The sequence below is a fragment of the Ptychodera flava genome, chromosome 14, assembly GCF_041260155.1.
Source record: "Ptychodera flava strain L36383 chromosome 14, AS_Pfla_20210202, whole genome shotgun sequence".
Taxonomy (NCBI): domain Eukaryota; kingdom Metazoa; phylum Hemichordata; class Enteropneusta; family Ptychoderidae; genus Ptychodera; species Ptychodera flava.
The window spans coordinates 25,287,838-25,312,132 of NC_091941.1; the positions used below are offsets into that span (position 1 = coordinate 25,287,838).

A 24,295-nucleotide genomic window follows, 5' to 3' on the forward strand; every position below is an offset into this window, starting at 1 on the left:
CTCACCTTTCTCAGTCTCTCCGTTGTCTTCTTCAACCTTGTTCAACGCAATGGATGGAATTTTATCACTGCTGATCTGCTCAGATAACATAAGGAAAATGGTTATAATAAATGGTTAAAAATTCAATGATGAAAGCTGAAGAGCTCTCTCTCTCTCTCTCTCTCTCTCTCTCTCTCTCTCTCTCTCTCTCTCTCTCTCTCTCTCTCTCTCTCTCTCTCTCTCCCACATCCTCTTCTTCATGAGAAAATAAATGGACAATTCACCCCGTATTGATCATTATTTAAAATTTGCATATTAAAAGAGCACTCACAAGTCAAAAGTCACTTCAAAAATATTCCTCGATAGAAACAATGACGCTTTCATTTATTCACAGATTTCCAGTAGATATGTTGTCAGAAATCTTTTAGCTCCAATTTATTTCACAAGACTTCATACAAATATTAGTATGCCCTAAGTTGTACTCGTACACTTGTGGCTGAAGCCATCCATACTCACTTGACCAGGTGCTGTCATGTTGAATCTAGCTGCAGCATCAGCTTCTCCTTCCTCCTCTTGTATACTGCCATCTCTGGTGGAAGATAAAGATTCCTTTATTTATACTTTATCTTTACACTCTATTTGAACAAATACCACCCTATTCACAACATTTTTTCATCATGGTAAAAAAATGTTGGATTCACCAAAATATACTTTGTTTTGTCAGCAACATTTCACTGTGAAAATATGAACTATCAGCATTTTGATAAAAACACTTCAATCTCAATGTTACAAAGGTTGAACTCCCACATCTGAAGGTCATGAGCAGTTAGAATTTACTCCTTTGATGAAGAGCTTTCAAAAAAATTCAAAGCGAGAAAATTTTAATCGTCTACTTTTGACATTTGGAAGGTAATACCCCCAAGTGATATACACATTCTGGAGTAAACAGAACTCGCGTAATTGAGAAATTCAAATTTGAAAATCCCAACTAATTTTCAACACACTGTGTGAAGGAAGAATCTACCTAGAATAAGTACAATGTTTCTCTGACATTTGCCAATTTCAAAGGAAATTTGAAAGCACAATGAGTACTGAAACGCCATCAATATGGTTGATCTGCACATCCAAACTCATATTACGTTTTTTGTGTTAAAAATTACCAGCCCCAGGTTAGAAACTGTCTACATCTAAATTTTAAAAGTTTACAGAACCGTTCACACTCTACGTCCGTAGGTTATGCACAAAAGAGCAGAAATATGACACAGTTTTCCACCGACAAAGCCTCAGTGAAATGCAAAGGTGGAGCTGAGCAGAAAACCATGCAACTCTGCCCACAGGGCTGTGCTACCTAATATTTTTCATTTCCCTTCACGCGAATCGTTTCAAGGTTTCTTCACAAATTGACTGATGAATCACTCTACAAAAATTCTGAGAAAAAGAGGAAAAGTTTCAAAAGCTTCCTGTTGATGACAGTCTTGTAGAGAAGACATCTAAACTAAGATACGGGACATTTTTCCGGGAAATCGTACTCACATCGTTGATGACAATTTCATGGTTCCTGGTAACGATCCTGACGACTGCGGTGATGAGAGAAATGAAAAGAAATGAAAGAATGTCGGTGTATTATTCATAAAAGCTTTCAATGCCCTACATGTGAATTGTGGAGAAGGCAATATTCATTGCCCATACAAATTGTGTAACTTTCTAAGTTCCCCTTCAGCTCTGAAATCAATGATTGATGTTTTGTAACCGATGCATAATACATAAGCAATGACTTTAATCTCTTGCACTCTGCTTTATTTGCCCTATCCACGCAGGCCTGCCTTTGATGATACTGGTTCAGTATCTCTGAATAAAACAACACCAGACAATTTGGGCAATTCCTGCATCAGGCAATAAGATGTGTGTTTTCCATTAAAACATACCTCAGGGTATGGGGTAAGTCGGTCAGGAATATTTTTTAACCTTTTTTTTTAATGAGGTACCTTATGCCCATCAAAAACAGCAACATTTGGCAAAACATGCATGATTTTGAAATTTTGAAAATATTTGAGTGACAGTTTTAAATACGGGAAGGTATATGTAGCATTAAAGGATTTCTTTGGCCTTAAGGTAGCGGTAAAGGCTATTTTTGCACCAATTCTTTTCTCAGAGTTAATGCAAGTTTCAAGTGTTAGAATCAAGATATTTAGTTCAAATTTTCAGGATAACTCCCTTAGTTTATACTTTCTCCAAAGAATATAAAAATTGTATGTTTGTAGCCATGATTTTGAAATATGACACCAATCAATATTAAATTTAATTTTTTCATATTTTTTTACATCTTTGAATTCAATAATAAATTAATATTACCAAATTAGTTATAAATATGTTGACACTATTAATTGTAAGATTTGTACGGCAGGATTTGTAAATAAAATTTGTTTTTATGATTTTACATGGGTTTACATATCAAAAAATTATTAAAAATTCTTTCAAAATGTGATTTTTCAAAAAGTACTTCAAATACAGGAAAATTGTGCCGTACAAATCTTATCTGTAACCTTGTTAATAGGCTGTAAAAATTCCATGTCCATATCTCATTTCAAAGGTTGGATTTAATTGGTATAAAATTATGTAGGAAAACTGTTATTCTGTCAAAATTGTTGAAAACAAGCCATATTTGCACCCCTCTTTTGAAGTCAAAGAGCAGTCTTTTTGGTTAATCTCACTTTTGACACCTCTTTGACACTCAAAGAATCTAAAAATGCATTTATAATAGCAGTCACGCATTCTGAATGCAAGCACTGCCTTGTCAAACTTTCCTAAAAAACAGTAAAAAATGACTTTCCCTTTTCAAACATCTTTTTAAAAGCTAGGGGACCTCTACCATAGTTAATACAATAAGGACTCTCCAACTTCCTCTTATTTGGTCAGTTTTTCAGAAGTTTCAATGGGCTATAACTCTGCAATGCTTATGACCCCAAATGTCTAGTTTTTTTTATTCCACAGAGAATGTTGACTTCTTTCATGTTTTAATAGTTTTATTGAAGTTTATAACTGACGCTCTAGCCTTTACCGCTACCATGTGAAAACATTACTTCATCTCTTATGAAGAAAAAAGGAGAGACAAACCATTTATATATTGCTAGTTTCTCAATCTCGTAAAAACAATACAAAATTATGCACTAGTCTCTCACAAGGAGAAGTGCTCAGTGACAAATTTTGTGAATAAATTTTAGACTTTGAGTGCCACAGGTACATAACATTGGAGGCCCTTAAACATCCCCTTGTTTACAAACACAACATTCTCAGCATACTCACGTCACTAGAACTCATTCTGCCTCTGTATTTGAACTCAGATTTCATGATTTTGTTGAGTTCTCGGACCTAGGAAGAGACCATATGAAATGTATGAGTGCCTCTGTGCTATGAGCTCAAGCAATCATACTGAACAAAAAAAGAAAAATATTCCATACATGAAATGCACTGTACAGGCTGATACTGCAATGAATACTTCTAGTTTCAAAATTTGAATGCTGAAGGTAGAATCTTTGGCTAATTTGCATTAATGTTGGAAGCTATTATGTCGGTTACCATATGTCTATTAAAAAGCTACTTGATATGTTTCAAAGTAAATTGTCATGTTAGTTTTGAATATTTGGCGCAATTAAGGCATTATCAATGATACAAAAATACACAACAGTCAAAGTTTAAAGGCCAGTTATCAGTCTGACACTATGCCATGGAAATGACAAACTAGTGGATAAATCAGTGGTAATCATGAGTACCTCTTCTGGATTCATGACGGTAATATCACCAAGAATGCTCTTCCTCCAATCAGTTTCTCTCTTCTTAACCTTTAACCTTGGTTGCTGTGGAGACTGCTGTTGCTGCTGCTGCTGCTGCTGCTGGACTTGTAGATGAGTTGTTGCGGCAGCTGCCAAGGCCGTGTTGTGAAAGGATGGGTGGTCCCCTCCCTTTCCGCTACCCTGCTGGATGGAAACAAGGATGGATGTCAAGGGTCATTTGAAGGGTCAAAGGTGGTAGAACTCATGACTCCTGTCTTTGGTGTCAAATATAATTTTTGCGATTTTAATATTAATAAAAAGGAAAGAATTCATGACAATATGGCACAACATATTTACCTTTGAGTCACCAGTTTTATTGTCTGCTTTTTCACTGCTCCTTCTGTTCCAAGCTGGTTTGGGGCTGGCATTGCTGGACTTGACAGGACTGTTGGCATCATCCATCGATGAAGTCCTCTTCATCTCTCTGACGTGTGAGGCTGGCAGCCATCCGGTCTTATCATTGACAGAGCCTAACAACCAATCATTTCTCTGGGGAGACAAAACAGTATATAGTTATGTCGTGAACAGTTTTGAAATATGGAAACTGGGATGAGTAGGAGAAGGAAGTCATCAAGGGGAGGCCACATTGTAATTTATCATGTGACTTATTTATTTGTGTGTTGAATACCAAAAAAATTGTAAAGTATCACAAATATGCAGCTGCCATTTGCATGATCATGCTGGCATATTTCTGGTGATTTTTTTATAATTACCTTTTATGAAAAGAAAATATTAGAAAAGACCAAGGTGACCTTTCATAATTCTTTAGCTGTAAAAGAAGTTCAGTCAGATTTTTAAAATATATTGTATATTCCTTCAGGTGAGTACACAATGAGAAAACAAACTAACCTTTTCAATGACACTAACTTCTTCACCAACGTTCAAATCCAGCTCATTTTCTCTATCTGCTTTGAACGCTGTCATCACAATGATCTTTGTCATGGCAGACTTGGCGTGTTTCCTCTTTCTCTGTGCCATTTTCTGTTTCAACATCTTCTCTCGCCTCTGACTCGCTGGAAGGTCAGAGAAGTCCTCCTTACCCTGTTGAAAAAAAGGCCACAAAATATTCAACATATCATTTTATTTAAATTACATTTGTCAGGTGTCCCACAGCATCTATGCAATTATTTTAGTTTCTTTTCATTTTTATTTATTTTTTTATTTTTTCAATTCTATTTTTATCCCCACTTTTAGGGGCACAATGTTAGTCAACATTCATGAGAGCAAGATTTTTTGTGATTACAGTAATGATACTTTTGCTTATTAAAATCCAATTTAAATGATTGATAAGTATAAAAGTCAGCTTTCACAGGAACTGCTTGCCAAGATAATCACAATTTTCAATCATTACGGCAACAATGATTTCAAACCAGGATATCACCACAATAGTTTCTCTATGATATATCTACCCATATATCTTACGGCACTACGGAAAGCAACAGCTTTGTACAGAAGGGTACTTCAGAGAACTATAACAAAAATAACTCCATTTCCCCTGGCCAACAGCAAAAGTCTTTTAAACCACAGTACTTTACGACAAGGTGAAAAGGAAATACTTACCTCTTCTGAATTGCAATTGATGTTCAAATTGCTGCCTTTCTCTGATACATGTGACAAGCTTACTGCACTCTGAAAGGCAAAACAACGTACAGCTATTAACATTCTGTTAAATTACAGTAATATTTGATGCACACTGATCAGAGTTTCTAAATGAAATTTCACATAACAGGGAAGAAAAACATCCAGAAAGCTAAATAATGCTTTTTTAATAGTTCTAATCGATTTTTCTGACATGAATAGGAATTCAATATAACTGTTTCTGTAGAAATTGTTTTCCATCATATCAAAAGCTGTTGTTCTTCATTTTTTTTTTAACGTTGGTAGACACTGATGAGAAATTTTGTGGGAGTTACTCACAATATGGCTTCCTCTTCTGACAACACTTGTCTTTCTATCTGGTTCGTGCTACAACAATGAAGTACATGATACAGCTTTCATTATCACATTCTGTGATGGAATCATCACAAACAACTACTAAGATAGAATGTGCCTCGGAGACAGATATTCAGTCTTCCAATACTTTTCTAATCCGTTCTTATGGGGCTCATTTTAAAGCAGTGGCGTTAAAAAATTTTTCACATTTTTTTGAAAATCAAAAAAATTTCCCCATAGAGTTAACATAGGGATGGCAGCCATTTTGAATTTCGAATACCATTAGATGTTACGTAATTGGTTTCTCTTGTTCCACACTTTGCACGGTGACCTATGATTTTTATTCTTGATTTGGTAAGAGAATGATTGAAAATTCGATTGAGGAAAGTTTGAGCAAAAGTCTAAGTCTTTCACTTTCAAGGTGCATACTACCTTACAACACTATTTTTTGTAACTTCATATAACCCTAAGTGCGGTCTTCTAATTCACTGAACACTGGTTTCATATCTGTGTCAATGAAGTAACATGGACATCTGTTTTGGAATAGCAAAGTTTGCCATATTTTCAACATTCTTATAATTTTGCATCCAACAACACTCATAAATACACTGACAATCACATCTTTACAACTGTACATCATGTCGAAAGTGAATACAAAAACAAAATTTCATAGGAGAAGCTGTGTCAATGATATAGTTCAAAATCTTTGTCTCATTGTTGCAATGCTTACCCTTGAACTTTCAAACATATTGGAGATGAAAGTCTTGGCATTTGCTGCTAGTGTACCCTGAAAAAAACGAAAAACAAAACTTCACTCTGTGGAGAAATAACTGGCAGTCCCCCTCCCCAACTTAAAAAAAATATGACAAATTATGCCAAAACTTAGAATCACTGCAAAAGAATAAAAAAGAGCACTTCTAGTAGTTATACATGTCAAACTATGCAAGCATTCAGTGTTCCCCACTACTGTGTCAAAATTTGTGTACAACCGCTTTTCAACATTTCCCGTATAAACAAACTCGTAATTACCTGGCATAGGTTTCCTAAAATAAAAAAATCCTGGATGAACAATAACATAATAAAACAAGTTTATAACAAGTTTACACATGGAATTTACAAACTGGAATTCTTGACATATTCCGTCATTTTTTGTGTAAATAGTCACTTTGTGACACTGATGAAGTTGGGTATAATACTTTTAAAAGTCTTCTTCAATAGATGTTCTTAGTTTCTTACCTTGGCTCCGTCAACATCATCCTCTCCTTGCACCATCTGTTCCATCTCCTTCTCAGTGCCCAGTTTGTTGAACGCCTCGATTGCTATGGCAACAAATATGCTGGAGGAAAGCAGAGGGGCAAACTTTTAACAAATTCTAAATGAACTTGACTTGTAGTGTTTAATGGTGACAGTATCAATGACAATGAGACAAAAAACCTGAACAGCGCAGCCTGGAGAAATGAAGACATCAACAAACAAACTGCTCCCAACAATTAAAATACACGGCTAAGGTTTGTAATTTTCCTTCTTTCAAACTAGATCCATATGCACAAAGTTACAGAAAATGTCAGGACTTTCTAGGAGCATGCCAACCCTCTTCAAAGTGCTCTTTGAAAAGTCCCTGTACGACTGTACGGTGAGGAAAGATTGTGTAATTCATGGTAACAACATATCTGACACTTACTTCATGACCATCAACTCCAAAACAAAGTAGCAAGCAATGAAATAAAGACACGCCCATTCACTGGTTGATAGCATTGTCTGGGGAGAAAATTCAAGAGAAAACACAAGGCAAAGGTAAGTTTGAAATTAAGATCTCTGAAATAGGAGCGGTTTGATTGATTATCTGACATAAACTGTATCATACCCATCTAACAGTTACTTGAACACTGTGTTTTCTGATTTTCGAAGTTCTCTGCTGTGCAAAAGCAGTAACCTGCTGGCCCTGAAAACATCCATTATTTGGTGAGGGGCAGTGATATTTCAAATTCACAGAAATTCAGCTTGATTGGTCAATTTCCGGAATATGATGACATAAATATCACCAACTGTCTCACAATTCAAAAAAAGTTAAACTTACAGCATTCATAATTTCATGCCAATTACTGGTAGTCATGACTTGGAAGATAACAAGCAAAGAACATCTGGTGAGAAAAAATATGAAAAGTATGTTTACATACATATAATGCAACTCGTATCCAACTCAGGCCACACACAATAGAACCAAAAATATTTTTCGGAGTGCAAAACAATCATATAGGGGTGCAAAACAACAAACATTTATATTTTGAAGAACATGTATGCCCAACTCCATGTTTGGATCAAAGCCATTGTAAAAATTTAAAATCAGGCAAAATTGTTAGCCCAGTAAATTTGTGATCAGTGACATTTCAAGAACCCTGTAACGATCCAAACTGCCGTCGATTATATGGCTGAGCTTTCTACCATAGGAATCCTGACACTCACGGAAATGTTTGAAATCCAAGTCCACATTCGTACTGGTAGTAGTCTGTGTCAAAGCTGGAGTCAGGTGTCGCACCATAGAACAATTCCCATCCGAAGACAGAGAAGAAATAACTGGGGACAAGGAAGAGAAAAGTAGATTAAATTTAGTTGCGAAAAGAATCACTTTATCAGTCTAAACTGAAATGAATATTATGACAGAACCCCATGGCCTGTGAGTGCAAGCGCGCCGTACTAGCGGTATTTGCACGAGTGCTGCGGTGTATTCGGCGGCAGTCCTTTCACGAGCGAAGCGAGTGAAAGGACAGCCGAATACACGGGGTTCTGTTATTATTACATATGTTCTGTCTGTTATTTGCATCATTTATCGAGAGAATCGACGATTAGTCGTGCGTACTACTTGTCTGTCAAAGCTTCAGGGCTACCCTGCGGAGTTATATAACATTGACATCACTGTAATGAGGCATCGAATCAGATTTCACTTTTCATTGGTCAACGCCGCCACACCCTCCATTTTGATTGGCTAAACTATTGTTTACTTGTTTATCAAGGATGACGTAAGAGGAACGTCGGAGGGCTTGAACTCTGCTTGCGATCGCTTACACATACGCAGCCATAGATAGCCAAACGAAGAGAACTTTGAACGTGGAACGCTTTTGATTTTTTCACATTTTGAGCTTGAAATTCTTCTAAATGATCGATACAAATAACAGTTCGAAGATTTTTACGGGAAATTTAAGAGTAAGATACAGCAAACGTAACTTGTCGAACGATCAAATTTCAGTGTTCACCGTGGCACACAAGCGCTCACTCAGTCTCTGTTATCAATAGCGTGTAGGACACACAAGCACAGAATAAACTGCATGTAAAAGTGACTTTTTATTGTAAACAGGGAATGTCCGGTGAGAAAACTACTGGCAAAAACGTCTCTGAAAATGTTAACTGTTTAATTGGCTCCGCTGCGCCCGCAGTTACGTGTGTTTCGATGTATGATGGCCGCCGTGGTACGGCGGCCACCGTGTATCCACCATTCAACCATTGAGCTAGAAACGGACGTCGCCCGTTGTCAATGTTTTGGCTTCGCTGACAAACAAACTGCTCTTGCGGATAATAAAAATCATCCTCACACTATAATAAGTACATGCAATTTTCTTTGTCGTAGTTTTTAATCGGTAATGTCGTGCATTTTACTATAACGAGCATCGAACCAAAGTGAAACGAAATCTTGTAGACGACATTTTTTGTGTTTACAAACATAAATAGTTCCGGGTCAAAATTGGTAAATACTCATTAACATAAAGGAATGGCATAATGTTTTTGGTATTGCACTGCAGTGCAAATACCGGTAGTACGCGCGCGCTTCGATGCAAGTAAACTGTGGTACATATGTAATATTAAAAGTTACAGCATGTATGGCATCTGGCATTTGAAAAGTACTTGGATTAAATAAGAAATTGAGCCCGTATCATTTGAGGGCATCAATAGAATCTAGGATTTGCATAGGATTTGCATAGCATCAATAAACATTTTTATAAGTGTAGCAGATTTTTCCAGCACAGAAACATCTCACAGCTGTGGGGCATAAGTTCAATTCTGACACTCTTTGCAGTGGTTTAAGAGCTGTTCAACAGCACTCTTCAAACTTCTACTATAAAGACCTCTGTAAAATTTGTTTTGTACTTACAATATGATCACTACCAGTATAGTTAGGTCAAACATGACTGGGAAGATCTTCATGAGCAAACTGACAAGTCTCTTTGTCTGCAGTTAAGAAATGAAATACAGGGACAAAATGATAACAACAAAATCCAATGATAGAACCCTAGTGTAACAAAGTATTGCAAACTTGAAATGTATCAACATATGACAAATGGTTAAGATACAGTATGGTCCGCTATACTAGTGGGCTGTACGTCTTTTCACCATAATGCTTATAATTTATCATCCGAACGTTACATTTGTTGTCTTTTTCGCCAATGGTTGATTCGGTACGCTGAAGAGGTGACAAGAGTTGCTTGCTGCATGAGGCTAACATTCTTTCAAGAAATGGCCAAAACAACGAACGTAAAGTTGGTGTCATCCTCATCCTCATCCTCAGCCTCAGGTGACCTTTCTGTGACCTTTCTAGCTGACGCTGAAAATGACGCTACTCAGCGTCAGCTTCAGTGTCGTATCCGAAGATTGCTGAAGTTACGCTACCTGATGACGGATAAATTCGCTCATAACTTAAGAAAATAACAACTCCATTCTTTCTCAACTTTCTTTTGAATCGTAAAACTGGTTCGCAGGTAATATTTTATCGTTAGAATATCTCATACAGACTAGTTTTTTGGAAATGTTTGTAATTTTCAGTCCATAGATCCGTGGATGTGTTTGTTGGTATCCTCTCAACTCTTGCGTTAAGATTTTCCAAAAATTGGTGCAAAAAAGGTATACATGGTCCGAAATGTGTAAAAATCGCCACCATGAGAGGCGATATGAAAGCCCTAATTATTCAGAGGACATATAAAACAATTAACTTGTACAACTATGATTTAAGGCCTGAAAAGTCAACGTATTAAACATATAACCTTTGAACTTTAAGGGCTAAGAATGTTGCGTTGTAACTACATCGTGAGAAACGGATATTAAGAGGAGAGGTTACTAAATATTATGAAATACAAACCCCACTGTGTTTTGATTAACATTTACAGTGATATTAAACTTGGAGCACATTTTTAAAGTTGTTTTTACACTTATCATTACACTTATCATTCCATCAGACGCATTCGGGAATAATCGGATCTGACGCCGGTGAAGCTGACGCTGTAGCGTCATCCTCATCCTCATTTTTGCGTGACCCCTGAGGCTGAGGATGAGGATGAGTATGACGCCAACTTTACGCTCGTGCCAAAACATGTACACTTAAGGTTAAAGGTTAAGGGGAAAGGGTCATTTAAGGTCACTGACCTGTGCAGAGTTAAATCCCATCCTGAGGACCACAGCCAGACTGGAGGTGACGACGCAGGCCCCTCTGTGTATAGTGATGTCAGTGACTGCATACCACACAATATTGGCTGTAAATGCGATCATCACCAACACTAGATCAAGTATTTCTAAAACTTGTAACATTCCACGTCCTATTCCGATTGCTCTCAGAGTGATTTCAATCTGTAGGACATAAATTACGTAAAAATCTGTCAGGGGTACTATCTGTGTGAGAGTTATTAGTAATTTGCTGATTAAACAGATTTTCTCAAGAAATGTTACATTCATCTATATTGTCACTTTGTAAATATACAAAGATACAGATAAAAAAGTTGAAATTACTCATTAAAGCTTTGATTTGCAACTGGTCTGAACACTTTCTACTCGGCACAAGAAAAATGATGTATGCAGTTTAATTATGATAAAAAGCTGGACTCTAGGAAACTTAGGACCAATGACCATATACTATAAAAAATATCAATCTTATCTGGCCAGCTGTTCTTGGATTCTAGTACTTTTACTGATTTTGCTTTTTTTTACCTAGTTTGATATTTTGGATTCTAACATCGTCATATGAACAAATTCATATCTCTTAACGTATAACATACCTGCACACCAAATACTACAATTGTAAATGCTGTAGTTTAGGAGTTTTTGATGTGGACAGACAGACACACATACATACATACATACATACATACATACATACATACATACATACATACATACATACATACATACATACATACATACATACAGACAGACAGACAGACAGACAGACAGACAGACAGGCAATTTTACCAGCCTATAAGAATAGCTTACATTGGCACATATATCTATGGCCATATGGGAGCTAACCATGACCTACCAGGAAAATGGACACAATGACTGTTCTGATTGCCTGTACAATGAGTTCCTGAGTGTACGTCATTCCCCACCATCTCACACAAAATATGATACTGGAATAGAGAAAAAAATATGAAGGGTGAGTATCTATAGCTTGTGAACACTCACAACACTAATGTACTAATTTCCCGTGTCTTATGGTTGCCATACATGGCAATAGCATATTTAAAAAGTATCACCGGAGTACAATTCAATTCTGAATCATGCTAACATTGCTGTTTCTTTACGATATCAGCTGATATGAATATTCATGAGTAAAATGAGCACCATGTAACATTCAAAACGTACCAAAAGTAAAACAGAAATCAAATCACTATCACCTGAGAGCATATAATACCAAAAATACCGTCAAGGACACTATGTGCTCACATTCGGTTTGAATTGGTCCATTTGAGAAATATTTAAACCAGGAAAAACAAGAATGACAAAAGCAAATAAGGTCTCCAACTTAGGTACATGTACTGGAGGTCATCTTTAGGAACATGCATATCAACTTCTATAGCAATGGGAGAGCAGATCCTAAATATACAACCAAATGTCAACAACAACAAAACAGAGAAGGCTTGATTAAAAGAAAAGGTGGGAGTGGGCAAAAAATGCACAAGGGATCTGGTAAAAAAGTAATGCTACATCATCAATCTTCTAGACCCTACCCCCTCCTGAATATCAAATGTTCCATCCCTTGGTATTACATAAGACCAAATGACAGGAAGTACATTTACAACCTTGGAGATTTTTTAATTAATGCCATGAGTGTTATCATTCTAATGTAAACAGCACTTAAGTTAGTTACAGATAGTGAAATGTCTCTACTGTGGGCGGTGATTACACATCTGGAATTATCCTGGATCCAAATTTCTCATCAGTTCTTGTATGTCTTACATAAAAAAGTTGCAAAAATTGGTCCAAAATGAAAAAAATCACCTCAGCTTTGTTTTCTGGATCAAAGTTTCCTACAAATTGATACCAAATATGACAAAATTATGTTCACAGCCTTCAAAATTGTCACACAACATATCCTGGGTTGGTGTAGGTCATTTAAGGTCAAAAACTGAGAAAATTACCTAAAATATACAAATTTGGGGGTTTCCCAACACTTTGAGCAGAAAATTTATCTCATAACATCTTTCGGGACTCTATACCAAATTACAAAGCTATCAAACATGGGACTTTATACCAAATTACAAAGCTATCAAACAAGTAATTTTGAGATAAAGTTTTCTTGACCAAAAATGACAATATTGTCGTAAAAATACAAATTTTCAATGTTTCAGGACAATTTCCACATATCGAACTATTGTCATCTCTGTACGTCTGTGTACCAAATATGAAAGCTGTCTGTCCAGGGGTTTTATAAAGGAAATACTGTTTAGGATTTTTAGACCAAACATGACAAAATTGCTCCAAAATAGTAATTTCCCAATTTGTCATAATTTCAACAAATTAGAAGAGTAACACCCTTGCAAAGAGTCAACCAAAATTTGAGAGCGATGGGCTGGCGGTTTCAGAGAAGAAGAATTTTTACTGAAAATGAGAAAAATCACAAAAAAATTCAGCAAAAATACAAAATTAAGGATATCTTCACAATATTCATAAAACTGTATAAGGTTCACCTAAGGTACTTGCACACAAATTTTCAAAGCAATCAAAAAAGCGGTTCTTGAGTTATTAATTCTTAACCATTTTCACATTTTGTAAGCTCATTTGCATAATTTTGGCAATGCAGACTTCATTTGAACAAAATCCCATCTATAGCCCAGGATGCATCCACACACCAAATACCAAGCTGAAACGTGCAGCGGTTTGCGTGTTTTTGATGTTGACGGACATACTGTACGTACATACATACATACATACATACATACATACACACATACATACAGACGCCATCGACTTCAGCCTATACGATAAACTCACATTGGTATAAGCAAATGTGAGCTAAAAATACAACGACAATGACGTGCATTGTGTCAATGAGTTGTAAAAATCCCTACAAGTGCACGAGCGTTTGTCAGCATCTACATGGAAATCCACAACTTGAAATTTTCTGCATTTAGACATGTGAGACAAGCATTCATATTGCTGTCTTTAGGATTTATGAAACTTTCTGCTAGGTAAAACACAACATGTTACTCAAAAATAATTTTTTCCCCAAGTCTTTGGTCTAAGAAATCTACAAAACCTGTCATATTGCTGTCTGAGAAAAACCCTTTTGTATATGTGTATGCATAAAGGCACCATGCATTTCATTGACACTAAATCAGGTTACCAAAAGGTATATTATGGGCTTGTCAAAAAAGATTAAAAACGCTGATTTTGAAGGGAAACATCAAAGTTGTATTGAATATTTTCATAAACTTCAAACAACTGCACATTTCAAATTCATGCTTTAAAACAGAAGACAATGACCTTTTAGTTGTCGGACATACAAAACAGAATATGACAATTGACTCTGACAAACTTACCTATGTACAATTATTAAAATAAGTATTGCTATGGAAAAGACCCTGTTGTTGACCAATCGACGGGCAGCACCTATGATCACCTGGCAACACCTGGGTAGCTTGCTCTGCCAATGAGAACAAAACAAGAATCAGTCTACTGGAATTCCCTCCCTGGAACTAATTCTCTTGCTGGAAAGATATCTCTTCAGGTCTATGTATCTAGTTTGAAATAAAACAGACCTCCTGTTTCTGGTCGGACTGTGGAAATGACTGAAATATTTGAAAGGACCAGGAAATTGGGTATATCCATGGATCCAACCCGGAATATCAAAGAATATTACTGTATTCATTCCAAGTTGATTTTTTGCTGCTATCTGCAGTGTTGGAAACTGGCCGAAATATTTGCCAGACATCAGGACTGGTAACTTTCAAAACTTGCCGGTCCTGCCAGAAAGTTGCCTGTCCTGAATTTTTGACAAATCCATTCATTCAAAAAACGCAAAACCATTATGTACTTCAAACTGTAAACAACTTTATTTTCAACATGAGTATTAACTGTGATCTTACAAACTGTTCTGAATTCCACTGTTCGAAATGAATTCTAATCCGGACTTGAATACAAAATTTCTACAATAACAATGCTGATAACACTCTGATACATTGTGTTGAAAACCGAGTACTGGACATTTCATCATGGATCTTTGCATGGTCTCCTTGATGAAATCAGTGCTGACATGAGTCAAGCACAGATTACATCAAATCAGTGACACTACCAACATCACTTTCCAGGAGATCAGAAAAGTCTGATTCATAATCAGAGTCCAGTCCCTGTCCTGCTACAAATGACTGCAGCATCTGCCCCCTATATATTTGGTTTTAACAATGGGGAAACTGAATTTTTAAATTAAATTTATCTCCATTTCATGCCACAACTTATCGTATAAAAGCAAGATGCAATCTGTCATCGAATTGGTACTACAATTAACCAAACTGAACAGATTGCTGAGCAATACAGAAAACATCATCTGGCAAAGAAAATCAAAACTGAGAGAGTTGCCATATAAGTAATCATAGTTGGCGGCATGAATTAAATAAACCAATACTCTCCTCAGATCAAACCGATTTCAAAGGCCGTTTACAGAAAATATTGTTAACGAAACCATGAAACCTGGGAACGGCTAAACACAGAGAAACAAGATTTATTTCTCGAAACAGCCCTTCACAACATGCTTTTCAAACACCGGAAAGCAGGCACCAATATCGACCCGAAATCTATTACAAAGTCCATAAAAAATTGACACAAAACTAAAAGTTCGGATAATCGATTTAAATGCCTAAAACAAACTAATCGTTGACAGATTAGTACAACATTTACTGTTAACACAACGAGCACTAGCAACGCTCAAAATATACCCTAAAACAAAAATCCTTATAACCGTCCAGAAACTCCGGTCGATGCTGGGTCATGTCAATTATAATATGACACCACACACCGGATCGCTCACTATAGAGTCAGTCAATAGTGGCTAACTCTCTCAATAACGAATCTGGCTTCTCCTCTTCGAGGACGAAGATGACTTCATCACACAACCAAGCGGATGGGATACAAAACAAGAGAGCGACTGATGAAGGAACCCCATTTTTGGTTCCGAAACACCGTTAAGACGAATCACTCAATCAACAAACCGGTTTACCGGGGACCCAGATCACATGACTAGGGTCAAAGCACTATCGATTCACCGGTGTCTCGCCATCTGTTCCACACAAAATAAATGCAATGATCCTCTTATTCACCATATCGTAGTACTGAACAATCTTGGTACAGCCGATGTGTGGAGTTGCCCTCATTTTCCTTTATATTCCTTTATAAGCAGCTGATCGATGAGATTACTGGGTATGCCGTATGGCCTACTATCGAGAGCCCGACACACGGACGTGGAAGTACAATTTTCCTCCCGTCCGACTGAAAGTTACCCGTCTCGGACGGGAGGACGGGCGGTAGTTTCCAACGCTGCTATCTGATATCAGTAAGCATTTTAAAAATTAGGTTTAATTTTAGACTGTGAAATAAAAACACATACCCACTTGCATTTGGTCACATTTTTATTAATTGAGAGAATTCTGTAAAATAAAATACAGGAAAATCTAAACTAGTCATGGAAATGTTTTATTTCAATGTCAAGGTCACCTGCGTATTTGCATCATCTTCTTCAAATTCAAAGCTGAGGGTTTCATTCAGCCTTGTTGTCCATTCAAAGGAATCAATGTGCCCGTCATCATTGCCGTCCAAGTAATCGATGAGCTGTTGATTCATGTCATCCGTGTTCTGAGGAATTGAAAAGAAATATATCGTAATTTCATTTTCTGAAATGGTCTGATCATCATGAAATGAGAATACTTGAAACTGTCAGTCTATTTTTATGTGGAGTTGTCATCCGATAAAATATTCATTACACAGTTTGATGGTTAAGATTACACTGAGATACCTGATGTTTTCTCACTGCAAAGCAGTAAGCGAAATCTGTATCTGGCATGTTCATGGTAGTGAAAAATATTGAAAGTGTTTAAAGACGGATTTTCATACACAATAATGCACATCAAATTCAGCTTTTGGAGCGTGCGGTCAAAACTTACCTTGGGTCTCAGAAGCCTGAATAAAACCAAGAATTTGGAATCGCTCTTTTCCAGGATGCCTTTCCCTAACGGGTCAAGTAAATTCCATGCTTTGGCCAGTTCCGCTCTCTCCCGGCTTCTTTCCAATTTCACATGTTTCTTAGCAAACACCCTGGAAATGATGAAAGAGGAATTGGATTAAATACAAACTTTGATAACCAACCGCCCTGGAGTGAGGATGAGATAGGCCTTCATGAACACATATTACCAGGACTTACATAACACATTACCAGGATTTACATCTATACATGCTGAAAGTGTTCTACAAACATTGTCTCACGAGCTGCTCCGAACAGTCAACAGTTATAATTCTTTAACAAATTGTAAGAAGTCAAGTCTTTGTGATTATCATCCTCTTCAAGTAGGTACTACACATCTACAGTATTACCGGGCACGGGTCCAGTCTCCAAAACTAAACCAATCGTGTTTGCTTAGGGGTGCCTTCCTAGCTCTATGAAGCAACTTGACCCTCTAGGATTGTAGTGACTTGTCAAATTGTTAAGTGTGGACCCAGCATTTCTCGGTCTTGCTGGATTACCATTCACTATGCCAAGGTCATGGGTTCAGATCTCATGACTGGCTTGGTCCTCTCCCTGTATGTTGTCAACAAGGACGGGGAATTTAATGGACTTACCAGTATCCATCTACAATGACAGCAAGCATTATGGCAAGTAAAAGAAAGACGCCGGCATATATAAATAATCCAAAATAGAAGAAACTGTATTTATTCTTTGCATAGGTAGGTAGCATGAATTCCTGAATGTGCAAGAAAAAGGGAAAGAGAGTAAAAATGTATTATGGTTTTGTCATGGAAACATGAAAATCATCTTTTTTTGTTTAATATCATTAAAGGGGCCAGCAGCTCTCACTTTTGATGATTTTCTTCATAATTTTTGTTTTGTATTTCAATTGTAAATTCTTGTTCTACTCTAAAAAGCATATTAAAACACATAACCCTTATCATGCCAAGTTCATGTCACCATCAGGTCAAGTTGATTAAAGCCAATGAGGCATAAGTGGTGCTATATGTTGCATTTTAACAAAACTTTCATATTTGAAGGCTCCTGAATAAATTGGTACTGTAAACTGATTTTTACTAACCATACCTGCTATAACATACCATGCCACATTGCCAAGTTGGTGAACATACATATACATTTGGCTCCACACCACGTTTTACTGACTCGGCAGATGGGAAAGTGATACTGCCTGACAGGACTAAGGCCTAAGCTTGTCAACAGAGCATCTATACATGTATAGAATGCATTGTCATTGTTTAAATCTGAATTCAAATGCGGACCTGAATTCAATGACAATGCAGTTAACACATGTACAGGCTGAGTTGACAAGCTGAATACTGTGTATCTCAACATACTTTGGGAAGTAGAACTAGAAACTGTAGTTGACTTTTAAAAACAAAAGCAAAGAGAAAGCCATCAAAACTTACAACTACTAGCCCTTTAAGACTGTCTGTTTTATTTCCATGTCTACCTGGACATGCATGAAAATTGCAAACATTCTGAAAATGATTGTTATCATTGCTCACTCTTCAATGATCTTTATATGCAAAGACACAATCTGTGACTGTGTCATTTTCCTTGCTATGCATACTATTCTACCGGTAGTCCAATATTCCATCGGGTAAAACAGAGCAAATGCTCTACTTTCATCAGCCGTTTGAAAATAAAGATAGCTACACTTACGGGATAATTTTCTGTTGTCAGAAGAACAAACAGGCGTAAAGATGATATTCCGATGTGATCAAAAGCTCTGAAAATGATTTTGGAAAAAAATATAAAAATTGAGTATATGTCCTGAGTGAAATGACAAATGTGTTATATTTGAGCCGAAAAACACAGACAACGCAAACACTGTGCAGAGATGTTTAAGTCCATGACAGAACACGCCGAGTTGATGATATGGCCAACAATTGGAGGCCATAAAAATTTTCATCAATGATTTCACTCGACCTCATAAACTCTGGAAATGACACATAAAGAAACCATATTTAATACCCATATATGATCAATCAAGTCTACAAGTAATTTTTCACTCTCAGCTTTAATAACAAGAAAGTTCATAGAACTGTAATTGTACGTGGCTTTACTTTTTAAACCACACCTAGAAAACCTCAGAAATGACAGATTGTGTAAACAGTGTCTTTACTTGCCATATTATACAAATAATACCTCATAGAGCATCATGGGATACATTTAAAACCAGGTTTTTTGAAATTCCATAGCTTAACCCTTAACATTTCATTGTTTTTTCCTGATTACAATGACTGTAACCATTGAAAAAAAATAAACAAGGAGTGCTCCAAGATTGGCTGGAAATAGTTTTGTGCGAAACTGCAATGACAAACACAATTTTCATTTAAAATTGCAAATCTTACCCTGTGTAGATGTTATCATTATCTTCAGTACAGTTCACCAAAGCAGTATTGTTACATCCAATGTAGTGATAGTCAACTCCAAACAAGTGAAGACCAATAGCAGCATATAGAATGATGAACAATGCTATGATGAAGAAGATCTGCAGATGGGAAAAACAAAGTGCCATGAAAAATGTACATCTTGCAGGCAGGTAATACAACATGGAAGAGCGCCCTCACATGTTATATCCTTGCCAGCCCGTCCTTCAGTAAATCACTGCTTAATTATGATGTTCTACACCATACAAAGTCCCTTACAATTTGGAATTCATTTATCATATCTTTGAAATAAGATTTGTGAAATTTATGAATGGGTTTACAGTACATATGATCACGACATTGTCAAACCAATCTACCGGTTTACTCTTAAGATACCTGCTTTAACAGTGTATTTGGTCATATCTATTATATAGTCATCAATGTATGAGTGACAGGGGCCAAAAAATTAACAACTGAGGCAATCAAATTAAAAAAGAAACATAAAACATTCACTTACAGTTGCCATTTTGACTGTGATTGATAGTGCAACATCGTAGATGTGGCCCACATTTTTTAATTTACAAAGCAAGAGAGCCGCTCGTAGACATCTAAAAGGTTGGGCTAACCTCTGTGAAGTTAAAAAAAATTGAAAATAGATTATTGGGTTATGTTCTCAAAATGCAAAATATGGTTGCTAAGTAGTGGCTTTAACATCAGTTTTCTACAGTTACAATGTATGGGGAACTATCTCTGAACTGCAAAGTTATGTGTTATTCTGAATATCTACCAGAGTTAGTTGATTTATGGGTTCCGTAATAGATAATGATATCATCCCATTGATAGTGATATAAAATGACAGAGTCTATTTAAAATAAGGAAAGTCTGTCATTACTATAACAGTTTAAAGCTCCATTAGCATTTTGATGTGTTTTCAATTAATTGTATTGTGATTGTGGAATAAAGTTTCTTGTTCTCCTTCCAAAATCATATCGAGATGTCAAATGTTAAAACATGTCAGCACTGTCTCTGTTTGATGTTATCATCGACAACTGAATCTTGATCAAGGATAGAACTCACTGATCAACGATAACACTGTATATTGTACATATTGCACTGTGTTTGCCATATTAAAAGTTATGTTTCAACAAATTTTTTCAGGAGGAAAAGAAGAAACTACTATTTTTTTTAACAAAATTCATGAAAATATTTTAAAAAGTAACTACTACTGTCCCAAACTGTCTATGTTTAAATTACTGAAAACATTACATTGATGACTTGGATAAGGATGATCTGTATTTGCTCTGATATTAAATGTTACAGGGTGTCTCAACAACCAAATCTACTGTTTAGAATAAATGCTTCCACAATAGTAATCTGACGGCGATAAAAAAACTATCACTTTTTGGTCCCTAAAATATGTCCAAGTACCTTTATGTTCTGGAGTAAATGGGCTTGCATTCTTGTTGCATGATAAGTTAATTTCTTGCTGTGCACTTCAAAATCATAGGCTTACTGCCGTTGTTGACATACTTAAAGATACTTGACAGTAAAATGCTGGTAATTCGAACTGAGGATCACTGTTTCTAAGCTACATTTTTTCTTTCTTTTTTTATCTGACATCCAAACTTGATCATCAAAAGCTTGTGGTCATCTATATAATAATGTAATATGCAAGTACAAACTTTACTTGAAATATTACACGTGTTGGATGCTACTTGACTTTTTTCTGTGTCTACTGAATCATTTTCACTGGGAGATGGAGAGATTGAGCGAAACATAAGCAGACCCTCACAGACCAAATACCTACAGAGTATCGTGCATGCAAGCCAGATGTGCGCACATGCACACACACGGAGCGGCAACTTGTGTTACTTTCACGGCAGTCTGTTTTGATTTCGTGTACTTATAAACTGTTTTTTTCTGGAAAAAACCCACCAGCTTAAACCTTACCCATCGCTCGGCAGATCGTCCATGTAGCCGACACGAACACGAAGTGTGTGTTACCGGCTACTAAAACTATGAAAAATAGTAAAGAATGAGCTACAAAACCACTATCAGTTTGAAGTTGAAGGTAGAATATAAGTCTGTGCCTTAGTATAAAATACTATAAAATTCGTAGAAAGTGAAGAACCAGCTGAAAGTTAGTCGAGGGGACCTTGACCGCATATCATTTGCATCTCATTGTCGGCTACATGGACTGTGTGCCCATCGCTCTGTTCCCAGCAAAAATCTTCAAGGATAATGGAAAACCCCCTAAGTATGTGCAATTTCATGGAACAGTTGCTAGGTTTCTAATACCCCATAAAAATGACCATCACAATGGTACAACTACAAGCAGCATTGTCACTTCTTTCTTATAAACAGCGGTAGTATAAGTCAGAATCCATTCGAGGGATCACAACAACAGACATTCTTAATGCCTTAACAATCACCTGAAAAGTCTTCAAGTACCAGTACTGAAAACACCTATGTCTGTTGTCCTGGCAACCTGGGAATGTGCCCGCCGGCCATCGACCTTGCCGACCCCTCTGAGAGCTTAGAACACATGTTACCTAACAATCGCCATTGTTTTCAATGGTCAGGTACTAAGCCCCATGGAAACTTTTTAAAATGGGTTTTAAAGGTTGTATTACCGAATACATGGTAATTAACCTCAAACTCTGATTGATAGAGTACAATGTAAGAGTGCACCGGTAAAAGTTTAGTCAGTTTAGTTTGTTCCTTGAAATTCAACAAAACAAATGCTGATTTTTCAAAACTGACAAACTCCCTTCATTTCAGCGTAGACATAGGCAAACATGACCCCTGCTCTCCTAAAATGCAAGCATCTTATTTGTTTAGTTGGCACTTTCAGATCTTTGTTTACTTCTGTACATAATTTTTAATTTTTGAAAATATTTTTACATCAGTTACCTTAACCCTTTCACCCCAAGTTCCCTGTGTACAGGTCCAACTTTACTATAGAAAACAATGGATTTGGGACAAACCATGGTGGTGAAAGGGTTATAGGCAGAGATCTTGCAGCCAGGGGGCAACTTGACATTGACTATTTATGTGATTTTTAATCTTGTGCTCTCCTTTGAAAGGAAAAGCTTCCGATTTAAACAAAGAAATGAAAGCCCCGAGTTCCAAACATTCTCTAGCCCAGAACCTACGGTACTAGGTAACTGCAGTCTCTTTACGGACAAAGAGGCTAATTATCAAATATCCTTTCATTTTCTCCTGCATGAAACATTTCAAGTAGAACTACATGGCAACATTAGTACCTGTCATGTCATGTTTAATGGTAACCATAGAATTTCTTGAAATTATTCAATATTTTGTCTCCCGTTTGTAATTCTATTTCATGACTTGTTTAAATTAACACCTGAAAAGCAGTTAAAATTTTTTTCTTATTTTGCTTTTCCACGGAATGAACTCCCATGAGTGGTATATCAGAAAAGATTTGTAAAATTTTGAGTCTGAATACCTGTCCTTGAGGTGCGTTCTACCTTAAAAGAACCCGGTTTGGGGGACCAGGTATCCTACATGTATATGTATATCCAAATTTAAACCCTCCGTTATGGAATACATACTGAACAAATGAACGAGTGAGTGAATTATTTCTGTTATGTGACTTTTAGTAAAACCTTCAAGACATATGGCACACTGACAATTAGTTATGGTAAATGTTCAGTTATAGTCAATGTATACCCTTCAACTGGAAAATACTGGACGCAAATGCATCAGTATCCTGGAGACAGTATTACCGACTTACCATTTGTATGCTCTCTTGAATTATTAACAAAAGAAAGTCCACTGAAAACATACATAGAAAGACAAATTCCGCTCTGAAAAAGAAAATGCAACAATAAAAAAATGTTACATGTTGATTTATGGCTGTGACCTTTCAACTCAAAATTCACAAGTTGCTATTTACATATGAAAAAAATTGACATTAAACTCTGAATTCGACAGATTTCAAAAAACTGATTCTGATTGTGCGGAGTGACTTACGATCTGATTACTGGCTACAGCAATATCATCTCATAAATTTTGCACATTGAAAAGAACGACCAAACAATGCAGACACAACCATCAGATTAGTATCTGAACCAAACAACAATGAAGATTTACCGATACTCTTGGCAACTTGAACTACTGTACGCAATCATTTGTTGATAAAATTCCTGTGTCTCAACTCATGAATTATGTATAATTATCATTGGGAGGGTATCTCACCAGTTGAAAAGTACATGCTTTCATCTTTTTCTTTCAAATTATTCATAAACAATAATGAATTTTGGTTTTCTCTCTAGCTGTTTTCTTTACAGTAATCAAAACATTTCAAAATTCTAATGTCCATCTTTACAATGTGCCATCCACAGATTGACTCATGAACACAAAATTCAGTTCTTTTGTTTTTTGTAAGCCATAACAACCGTATCAGACATAACAATACAGCATTGATAGTGCAAGATGAAAAGTGTCATTCTCAGACACCATTTCATACTGGGTCAAACTCACCTCATCCATCTGTTCTCCGGTATGGACCAAAACACCGGCCACGTCAAGAACGTCACACAGAGTATGACATCGAGCAAGTAGATGAGTAAACATATTGCAGTGAGAACGAAAACTGCTGGTGAAGTCCTACAGATTGCAAAAAAGGAAGGCATGAGAGTTCATCGATTTTTTCATCTCGTTTTGCA

The 24,295-nt window shown here is 36.5% G+C and overlaps 1 protein-coding gene across 2 annotated transcripts in view; it reads right to left on the reverse strand.

Moving 5' to 3' along the window:
- LOC139149888 (uncharacterized) overlaps positions 1-24,295 on the reverse strand; it is a 41,216-nt gene that overhangs the window by 3,175 nt on the left and 13,746 nt on the right. The window contains exons 5-30 of one of the 2 annotated variants that reach the window (XM_070721902.1): positions 24,111-24,236; positions 23,362-23,434; positions 20,122-20,232; positions 19,587-19,726; positions 18,895-18,961; positions 17,826-17,947; positions 17,153-17,303; positions 16,707-16,844; positions 14,540-14,643; positions 12,037-12,127; positions 11,151-11,351; positions 9,886-9,962; positions 8,205-8,315; positions 7,819-7,882; positions 7,423-7,499; positions 6,978-7,077; positions 6,472-6,528; positions 5,727-5,774; positions 5,370-5,438; positions 4,659-4,850; positions 4,107-4,298; positions 3,750-3,953; positions 3,283-3,348; positions 1,513-1,556; positions 496-568; positions 6-75 (exon numbers count right to left, since the gene is read on the reverse strand). In XM_070721902.1, coding sequence (XP_070578003.1) covers positions 6-75; positions 496-568; positions 1,513-1,556; positions 3,283-3,348; positions 3,750-3,953; positions 4,107-4,298; positions 4,659-4,850; positions 5,370-5,438; positions 5,727-5,774; positions 6,472-6,528; positions 6,978-7,077; positions 7,423-7,499; positions 7,819-7,882; positions 8,205-8,315; positions 9,886-9,962; positions 11,151-11,351; positions 12,037-12,127; positions 14,540-14,643; positions 16,707-16,844; positions 17,153-17,303; positions 17,826-17,947; positions 18,895-18,961; positions 19,587-19,726; positions 20,122-20,232; positions 23,362-23,434; positions 24,111-24,115 — 2,647 coding nt within the window. In that variant the 5' untranslated portion in view covers positions 24,116-24,236. The remainder of the gene's footprint in view (positions 1-5; positions 76-495; positions 569-1,512; positions 1,557-3,282; positions 3,349-3,749; positions 3,954-4,106; positions 4,299-4,658; positions 4,851-5,369; positions 5,439-5,726; positions 5,775-6,471; positions 6,529-6,977; positions 7,078-7,422; positions 7,500-7,818; positions 7,883-8,204; positions 8,316-9,885; positions 9,963-11,150; positions 11,352-12,036; positions 12,128-14,539; positions 14,644-16,706; positions 16,845-17,152; positions 17,304-17,825; positions 17,948-18,894; positions 18,962-19,586; positions 19,727-20,121; positions 20,233-23,361; positions 23,435-24,110; positions 24,237-24,295) is intronic. The other variant, XM_070721903.1, reaches the window with a different exon arrangement.